General features: G+C 46.2%; 1 protein-coding gene across 1 annotated transcript in view; it reads left to right on the top strand.

Moving 5' to 3' along the window:
• Positions 1 to 1,489: 1,489 nt before the first annotated feature.
• Positions 1,490 to 10,563, top strand: part of T265_15765 (hypothetical protein) — a gene marked incomplete at both ends in the record, with an annotated part of 9,909 nt that continues 835 nt past the window's right edge. The window contains one exon of the mRNA XM_009179095.1: positions 1,490 to 1,826. Coding sequence (XP_009177359.1) covers positions 1,490 to 1,826 — 337 coding nt within the window. The remainder of the gene's footprint in view (positions 1,827 to 10,563) is intronic.

Below are 10,563 nucleotides of genomic sequence, written 5' to 3'. Positions count from 1 at the left end.
CGGGTTTGGTTCTGATTGGGTTTTAGTATAGGTGATGGGCGGTAGGTGCGACGATGCCCCCGGTTGTTTTGACGCGACAGAGCCGGAACGAGACAAGATTTCAGTTGATTGTGCAGTATGGCCTGGGTTTGGTTGTGGTTGTGGTTGTGGGTAGGGCGAATGGACGGTGTTGCGTGTGGCTGTGTAGGGCTGGCGATTGATTGAATGCGGATCTGAGTTATGTGCTCACAGGTGAACACACGGTGCATGCATGTGTGTTCGGACTAGGCGGGCTGGCGGGCTGGCGGGCGGGTGGGCAGGCAGGCAGGGATGCCCCATCAGGCTGACGCGCACGCAGTAGTAGCAGCAGCAGCGCGAGGAGAGTGAAGGTAGGGGAGGAGGGCTAGCCGGTGTTACAGGGCCATTTGTGTTGTTTCCTTGGTGGGCCAATCCTCGAGGTAATGCAATACGAGGCCGACCCGTGGACGGGGTTGAGCAAGCTCACAGCACCCGTCCGAGCGAGAAAAATACAGGTAATTTCATTGGTCTCAATTTAGAGACCGTTGCAGAAATTACACTGCAAAGAACAGATACTACACATGATCTTAGCTCAGAGAGCCGAGAAGCGATAAACACTGCGACAACAATACCAGCTCCCCTAACAAACAATGCAACACAGCCAAACTCTCTGGTGTTTTTTTCCATTATTGTTTTGCTTCACCACTAACTTCTTTTGAATCTTCTGGGTATTCCTTTATTGGATTTTAACGTTCTTACTTTGACATCTTCTCTCATGAATTTTTAAATTTTTTCTATGGAATTTTTTGTACCATGAAGCGTTCCAATTTTTTCAAACCCTGCTCACCCAAAACTTTCTGGTGTGGGATCCACGTTTATGTTTATTCTACCACCTAGATCACTAATTTTTTCTTTACATACTTTTAATACACTCCGGATTGTTTCTAATACACTTCTGGCGTATTCCGAATGTCGTTATCGAGAAGAATCTCATTGTTCGTTTATGATGTTAATTACTCGGTTGACTTTCACCTTAATTTTTGATTCTATGGTGCACGTGTTCTTTCGGTTTATGAAATGCAGTTACTCTTCGTCGGGATCGTGCACGTGGTTCCTCCACAAATTTCAATGGGCCCTGGAGACTGTTTGATAGAACGAATGATCTGATTTCTGAAAACAGAAAAATATCCGCGGACCACTAATGCAACAAACAGGCGCAGTTCCGCCCACCAAACGACCTTCATATCCGTTAAGCCGATAAGCCCGTCTGGTTAACTGTCCAATCAGCGACGTGAAACATTTTGCAAACGCCATTCTGATTGGCTGGTATTTTTTCCATCAGGACAACAGCACAACCAATTAGAATCTAGGTTTTCATGTCTAGTGACCTGAGTTTGACCCTGACTGACTAGGTGCGTCTGTTGACTGGTGTGCGGGCTGTCTCGTCAATTTCTGCTTCTGACGCCACGATCGCGTCTAGCTCAGGTGCGCCATGAAATTCAAGTTGTGGAACAAGCAGAATGCACTTACCGAAGAAGCGTCTTACGAGAATATGAATAATTCACTGCCCCGTGTTGAAGAAACTGAACGCGCCACATCCTCAAGCTCTACCCCCGTAGAACCACGACCTCCAGTGGCTTACGGAGTATGGGATTTGGTTGACTACACAAAGGCGTTGGACCAAGGTGGACATCACACTTCTTCTGCATCGTTCGATCGGGTTAGCGATGTGACGCTAGGTGCTCCTTTCGTAACTACCTCATTCTCAGCGCCAAGTACTCCATCCAAGAACCAAGGCTCCACTCCCCCACCGGTCAAGATAAAGAAAAGTGAGTTGATCTTTTCATTTTATATAATGTGCTTCTCGAGGAGGAGTAACTTAATGTGCAAGTCAAAATCTGTTCGGTTTTATACTCAAACTCAGACTCACGCATCTGGTTGACTTTAAATGTCAGATTTTGTGTAGTCGACAGATATAAATGTGGCATACAATCTTATAAAATTTTGCAGAGTAGCGAAAATGGCGTCGTTTGAAATTGTGGAGATCGCTTTGTGGTGTGCTCTAGCTCTGCGTTGTTTCTGACTCCCGTAAATAAGTGGCATGTACTCTCTATTACTTGCACTATGATAGCCTGTAGCACGTTTGTAACGACAGCTGATAAGGAATAGTGTATGAGGGTTTTAAATCATCCTGCTCAAAGGAAATATGTTCAGCTACCACGAGTTGACGATCGCTGGTTGCCAAGGAAACCGGTAGCATTTGAGTCCTAATGCTAATGGCACTTGTTCATCGAAATGCCTATTTATCCGCTCCCGTTTCGTGGGATACTCTTGTTTATGGCAATTTGTACTTGAAGGTTCGACATACGTTACACCTCTAAAACAAAGTGGATTCTATAAAAGTCATCATCTGTCTCATCTCTGTGCATTGTTGAGTCCCTAACCACTGTGGACTCTTCCGTTCTCTTGCTTTTGCTGCTTGACCCGTCGTGTATCATCGCTAGCACAACGGTTCGGTACCTAAAGCACAATTTTCCGGCTATCCTTCTCGGCGAACACAGCCTGGTCATTATTGTCAACTACTTGATTGAGCAACAGGCTGTTGGTCGCGTTGGATCAGTTTTTTAGACACCCTCGTTTCTGGTATATAGCCATCGAATTCACCGAAGATTGGAGGCCATTTTGACAAGTACTAACCTAATTACCGTTCGGCACCTTTCGGTGCCTAGCTGCCATGCCACTTGTAGGACGCACGAGGGCTGAGATGCTTCCTGATTGCCCAAGCTAGACAGAGGATGTGGAGGGGCAGAGGTCGGATTCGAACCACGAACCTTCCGGTCAGGAATTTTTTTCCTTAACCACTGAGTGAACACTTGAAACAGTCACAGTTCTACCTGTACATGCTGAAAAATCACAACTAAACTGCCCGTCTGGGACATCCATCTAAGGGGATCGGCCAAATTTTTGGAGAGATTCAGCTATTCAGATACGTTTGTTCTAAGAGCTAGTATCTTCAGTAAGGAATAAATGTGTGTACATCACCTGATGTGACCGCAGGTGGTTGACAGAGTTTCACTCCGTGTCTGGCGGGTGGTCCCCCCTGTCTCTGCCGCTAAGCATTCGAAAACCGCTGCTAGTATAGGACGGGCATAGTCCGCGGTCCCATTGGTGTGTTGACATTCTTAGAGGATCACTAACTGTTCTATGCAACTATCATCTTTCGACTGGAAAAATGCCGGACTGTCGATTATTAACCAGAAAAGAAACTTGTGTCGAGGGAAGGGGAAACAAGGCTTAAGTCAGTCACATGTACTTCGTTTTGAGTTTGCCACTGAATCTTTCACTTTGCCGTCTTGCTTCTCGCTAACCTCACTTCTGACTAGGTTCATTTGTCTTGCTCTATCATTTCAAAACGCGGTACAAACTGTAAAGCAATACGCCCCTGGTGTTACTCTAGTGGTGCCGTCTTGACAGGGGACCGTTACTGAAGTTTTTTTTACTAATTCAGGTAAACTTTGGTCAAGTCACCTGGCAGCTGGTTCACTAACCGCACATACCGGCCATTCGTGAGTGTCCAACCTAATTCTTCATTGCCCACTGATATCAGTGTCATTCAGGGTCCTATTTTGCTCTTTCTTCTCCGTATACGTTAGGGACACACCTTTTCTCCAGATCTCATCAACCGCAAGTTTAGTGGTGTTCCAGTAAACACACCGGTTCTGAATGAGGTTGCTAACTGGTTAGGAGAACATCTGGCATCCAAGAGGCTTTTCTGTCAAATTACAATGATCTCTTTGTTGCCGTCAACTCTTTGTGCTTCTTCCCCCCCCCCCCCATTAGGAGACCTTTAGATACGAGCCTGTCAGGTGACTTTATTCGGTCCACCCACGTCCATGATGCTTTTGTCGAATTTCGGCGTCGAACATTTTGGATAATGGGGCAAAGTGCCTCCTGTTTCGCTCCATCTTTTGCGTAGTTTTGTTATTGTTTGTCTCATTGGATTTGTTGTTCGCCATCCTCCTCCTGGGTCTTTTCGAGACAATGTCGCTAGGTCACTGGGATGCAATTTTGGATGCAACGGGATCTCGTGTAATATCGTGTTCGTTTTTTTTTTGGTAGGAAGCATACGCGCATGCAATCTGACACTTGTTCCATATTCACTCGACGAATTCTTCCTGACCTCCTTTGTTTTTCTCACCGGTCACGCATCAAAGCCACAAGACTAGTTCACGGACTTGTTCCGCATGTTGACTGCTACCAGACTAGTTAATCCAACTGAAGAGATTATTGGTAGCCCACTTCCACTCACAACACGTTGAGGATAGCATCTTGACTGGTAATGAAACGTTTGCAACCCACCTACCGTCCCACCTATAGAACAAATCAACAAAGCACTAGGTCTCTTTCACTAAAGGATCTCTGTCTCCTACGTGGCAGTCTCCTCTGTTCATTGTAAACGTACCGGGTGCGAATGTTTAAACCGGCACATTGTGTCTCCATGTCTCAGAATGCATGAAATTTCACTTCCCTTGGCTGGAAAATGATAGGTTGCTATACCCCTCGGAGTCCGGGTGTGGAGGTTGGATTGTGTGCAGAGGTTAGTTCACCCGGTTTCGATCACTGAACGGCTTTTTCTACATACACGTCGATTGGACTGGTTGAGATAAGCACTGTCGGGACACGGAATTAATTACTGAGGTCACTAGTGATTATTGGGGACTTTCAATAGTCCTTAGATAGATTTATATTCATCGTCCCCAGCACAGCCCACGTGCTGTCGACTAAGTAAGTGCTCGGTCGATGCTCTTCACCGCGCCCACGGGGTGTGTTCATAGACTAGTGGGATTAGGAGTCCAAATTGCACATGCGCACACTGGGTGTCAGCCGAGCAAATCGATCGGCTACGCCATTCAACAGCTGTAAGGTCACCAGCGGACGCAGGCTGCTTTGTTGCCTATCCCATTTGACCCCCGCAGGTCTGCATGACCACTTACTGGCCTGGTCAGAATGCGAAACGTTTGCATGATTCATCTCGCTCACATCTGGACACGATTATACCCGAGGCTTTTGAATACACCCCACAGTTTATGACGACTGTGTGTGTGACCGCGACAGATGGGGCAACACCTGTACGTCGGTGTGCTGCGGATGTGCGTGTGCCTGTATGATCTCCAGCTTGAACAGCCATCCGGCTGAGCGTGTGCCCTGACCAAACGGCTGCGGGATTGGCAGCGCTAACGAAAAACATACCCTTTCTTTTCCATTCTGCCCACAATACTGGTTCTGTTGCCCGATTGGAGAGTGCAAAATCGCAGAGAACACGTGCTATGGTGCATGTAGTTGTAGACCTTGCTATTCCGAATGGCACAAAGACAAGTGGACCCTTTCTGCGGTCATAACCAACGACGGAATCGGTGCAGCTGTATGACGAAGTTTATCCACTAAGACGCCAGCCTATTCGATCGTAGTTGTACGGGCGTACATCGGGGGATGACTAGCGATGGTGAACGCCACCTACAGTTGCTGTTTGTTGTTTGACCGGTATCGATTACTTCTTTCCACTCTGTTTCTGAGAGATGAAACCGGTTTTTCTTGCAGTGTTTGCCCATATGCACCTATCACAACTGAGCGGATCTTCATGAAACCATATGTGTTTGTGTGACTTTCCCATGTTACCATATCACTAGAGTCATCGCGTTAACAGCACGCAGAGTAAGGAACCTGTTGGCTGGATCTTGGTTACCGATAGATGTCCCTCGGCGTTAACCGCTTATACCGTTCACGATATTTGCTGGTCACAGTAATCTAGTTGCTTCTAACCCAGGAAAAAAAATCCATATATGTGTGACGACAGGATGAACTGTTCAATCAGTACACTCGTCTAGTTGAAGTACAACGTCACACATCCATCTGATTTGACCAGACTGACTGACCTGACTGTTTCACCTGACCTAAGAGGTATGTTTGTGCCAGGACAGCTATGCACGCCAGAGCACATTCTGCAATCTGAATTGGGCTTAGTGATAAAACTCAGCTTCTTTGTTCAGTATGGCCCAATAATATCTCGGTAAATAAAAGGCCAAAGGGTGTTTATCTAATTAGCTCAAATTCTGGATCCTGATGACATCTTCATCATCAGATAATGACTCCTCCGAAGAGGGAAGAGTTTATTTCTGTCTCACACTACCAGAATGACAGGTTCGTACTTCAAGAAGCAGATGCCCTTGAGGAGCAAATGAATTTCATGATCTCGTTGGAGCACGAAACGGGCACTTCCGGATGGAGCTTTATGAGACATCAGATCAGATCAGATTCACACGTTGGTTAAATTTGCCTGGGAACGTGAACTTAACTCAATCTGAATCTCAAAATCAACCTAAAATATAGTCCAATGAGGCAGAATAACTGATGTCCTACGATACTCATTTCCAGCGTCTGTTGAGTACAATCCGGTCTCTGAACTGTTTTGTGAAAAACGTTTCGATCGTTTCGCGAAATACATCAATTTGGTTTTCGTGGGAGAACCCCAACTGAATCTCTCGTCTGAGTCAACTTGACGAGCTCCAAGAAAGGCGAAATGGCCCGTAGGCTGTCGAGTACGAGTATTTTCGTTCGAGACAATATATTGGCATGCTTTATTTATAAAAAAAACAAGTTTCTACCCTCTGTTTATCGACCACGACTCTTACCGTCCCGCTAGTTGCGTCTGAAATTAGCTCTGTTTCTACTTCGTGCTCGCTTCGTTCATGCCATTACCACCCCACACCAGTTTGTCACGGATGGAGACGAATAAGTTGTGAAGCAAATCGCGGAGAATAAAATCCCGCAAAGAAAACACATTATTGCGAAACTGTCCTAGATGGATTTGTTTTAAAATTAATTTTCTCTCTTGATTCCATCACCCAAGTCAGGCTGAGATAAACCGACATAAACTACCACTGGTCTAAGTAATGTAGAATTAGCCACACTGACTGGTAATTGTCGTTGACCACTTAGAAACGTCTCGTCCGCCTCACTAAACACAGTAGTGACAATATGGCTTGCTGTTTCTGGCACTACCTCATGCATTCTGTTTTCCTTAATGATTGAAAACAGTTTTAGGCATTAACTTCCTGATTGGGAAGTCCGTAGTTTGAGCCAACAGCGGCATCTCAACTGCTCCTGTCTTGGCCTGGGCAAGCTGGTAATATCTCGAGCTTCCTTCGGGTGGCACAGCACCAGGGGCGAGATGGCCCAAGTGGTTAGAGCACGAATTTACTGATCGGAAGGTCCGTGGTTCGATCCCGACCTCTGCCTGTTGACTTCCCCTGTCTAAGCTTGAGTGACCTGGCAGTATCACAGTCCTCGTGCAAACTTTGGGCGGCATGGCAGTTAGGCACCGAAAAAGTGTTACAGCTGAATGGTACCACCTAGGTCCTGAAAAAATGTTACAGCTGAACGATTAGATTTCTTTCGTGTGGTCTGATCACTAGTAGAGTTAAAATTTCCAATGGTCAGTTCTTCCTACAAGTGATGCCGAACTATGGTGAAGATCCGAGAATAACTGTTCTGTCGTTTCTTCCTTATTGGCAGTCGCTAGCAGTACGCATCTGACGAAACTCCATTAGATAGATAGTCTCGACCCCGCAACCTCTCGGCTTGAGTACTGACTCATTCGGGCAAGGGCGACTGAACATCAGTATGTTCAGGCCTCCTAGAATTGTAAGAAGGTCTGTTGAGGGATTGTACTTTCAGAAGTGTGACTGCACTTTGAAGGTGCAAGGCGCATGCTAAAGATGGTATGTCGTTGGTCTGTTTATTCAACAGGGCTTGTGTTTCCCTTGGTTTTCAAAGATGAGGGTGATATCATCTGACCTAAAGGTGGAGCAACAATTGGAACACCGGAACACCTTCCAGCGTTCGCCTCATTACTCCGTCAATGACGAAGATGAACAAGAATGAAGAGAGTGAACATCCTAGTCGAAGACCACTTTATGTAGGAAAGCTTTTGGAAACCTCACCATACGCTCTCACGCCCAGAGTTATGTGAATACATGGACCGGATTATGCTCACAAACTTCTGGGCAGCAAGCGCAGTTAACAGCGCTGACCGATAGACAATTGAACGCACTCTCGAAATCAGGGAATACCAAGATTTTGGGTCGTCTGTACATGTGGCGTTGGTCTAATATTTGACGGAGTGTAAAGATGTGGTCAATGCAGCCTCTACCTGGTCGAAATCCCGCTTGATTCTCACGAATCAAGACTTGGCGTACCGCCATAAGACGACGAAGAATCAGTAACACCAGAAATCACCACAGGAGTTAAACTAACACGTCACCAATCCGTTTGCTTTGTCCTATCCCCAGGAGTATATAACCGATCGATATAAATTATCGATCAGCTGCAACACATTTTTGATGCCTAGCTGTCGTGTCGTCCGAAGGAAGCACGAGAGCTGAGCTACTGCCCAGGCATGAGCAGTCAAGATGCAGAGGTTGGGTTCCGGTTAATAATCTCGTTCCTTTACCACGGAGCTGTCTCATGCCTTCTTCCGGGGTCGTCGTACAATTTGACGCTTCAATTTTACCAGCATGACGAGGTCTGTTTTGAGTTCTGGACAGACGCAGAAATCTTTGGGGTCAATCTATTGATTTTCTATCGTAATGAGCTTGGTCCAATCAAAAAGTTCATATAGAGCATGTTTTTATCCGCCAACACTTTTTTTAATTCAAAGCCAAGAACACGGTTCTCGCAGGGTGCTTATGTTCTGTTTCTCGAAAAGAAACTGCTTTCTGTTAAGGTGAATGGCCTTGATCCCGGGTTTTAGTGAGTAATTTGAGAAGTTTGACAAATGTACAGCTCTTCGCGAGCATTCAGGGGCTAAACGTAATCAGGTCAAATGAACCACACAGAGTTAGGTAAATAGATTTTTCAGTGTTTGAAATAGATCAGTAGTTACTATTTCAAACCCGTGTGCTTGTGCACCGCGCTCACACGCATCAGGCCATTCGTTCGCTTGCTATTTTCGACTAGGGAGAAAGTGTCTTGGAATTTCTGATCCTTGCGAATGAGTACGTCTCGGTCCGGTCCCGGCAGCGAAGAACACTCGCAAATCCAGATTTGGATTTGTGGCTGAACTGCAAGACTCACAAATCTGAGTGCTTTGTGTAGCTAAAGTTGACTCAAGGTGTTATCGATTTCAATAGTTACCACTTCATTTCACCTTGGTGATGCAAAGTCGAGGTAGCAAAACAAACTACTTGTGTGCAACTTGTACACTCGGCAGTCACATGCTGTTTTTCATATTAACGATGACAGTGACCCTAAACTATGCGTCTGTGGGTCAAAGTTCGTCTTTTTCAGTGGTTTTTTCTCTAATCGTTTCGCGCGTGGACGCACAGTCAGACGTGATACCACCATCACTTTTTGTGTTTTCACGGCTGCTGCTGCCGTTAGCGTGGCGGCAGCTAAACTTTATTGTTCACCACGCATACAGCAAACACGCAGCGACCTCATTCTGTTCTCTCTCTCTGTCTCTGGACTCTGACCGGTGTGCTCATTCACGCTTTGTGTTTGACCTTAGAAGCTATACCTGCATATTTGACTGGCTCAAATCGTGTGCCAGAATACTACCTACACCATCACTTGGGTAGGTAACGCGGTGAACCGAACGAACACAGTCCACCGTTGTTGTCCTTCGGTATAGGTAACGCATTTTGCTGACGATATGAATGATGCCGGTGTGTTTATATAAGAGACAGACGTTGTAAACCGGTACTACCGGCTTGGCATCCAGCACTGTGTTCGGACAGCCGCCCTAATGATTACCGCGTGGAGTTAAAGACGACGGCATTTCCTGTCAACTTGACACTTCCCTCCCGGGAACGAAAGTCGCACTAGTTTCTTTGATTCCTTTCTCACCCAACCGCTTTGAGATTTGCTTGCGACTCAAGGGTTGTCGGCAACACAGCTAATGGAAGATAGATAGTATTGGCATAATCTTTTCCCGGTTATAGTCAACCAGGCACTGGGTCCAGCGCTGTTACACTTAGGAGCCCAAACACCCAGCCGTCATAGGCTATCGCATCATCACGTCATTCAGAAACTATGTTGCAACCCTTAGTTTACGCTTACGACTTAACCAGACGTCGTTAGTCCACTTGGCTTCGTACAAGACCGGAAATCACTCCATACATCAAGTCCCATTGTAGTGATGATTTGACAACCGAAAAGCTGGCTTGGTGAATTTCCAGAGCTTTGCAATCTGACTTCCAATATCGTTAGTTAACTGCCATATAATGAATTGATTCCGCGCGGCCTATGGACTACAACAACGAACTCTGTTTGTTTTTTGTGTGGTCTCGCTGATGCTCTTGCCTCCACTTCTTCCCGTTCCTTTTCCGCGACGTCTGAGTTCTTGTAGGCGATAATGCATCTTTCCAATTAGTCTTTTCTCTCTTCCCTTAAACATAGCCACGAATGGACGAACACAGACGTAGCCATATCCGGTCGCCCGGATCAACTGTCTACCTGAGTTTCCAGACTGTCTTTGTTCCCCCCCCCCCCCCCCTGCCCCGCTCACGC

Source organism: Opisthorchis viverrini (assembly GCF_000715545.1).
Source record: "Opisthorchis viverrini unplaced genomic scaffold scaffold4102, whole genome shotgun sequence".
In the NCBI taxonomy this organism is placed as follows: domain Eukaryota; kingdom Metazoa; phylum Platyhelminthes; class Trematoda; order Opisthorchiida; family Opisthorchiidae; genus Opisthorchis; species Opisthorchis viverrini.
The sequence above is the reverse complement of the archived record's forward strand: the minus strand, read 5'-3'. Positions and strand labels throughout refer to the sequence as shown.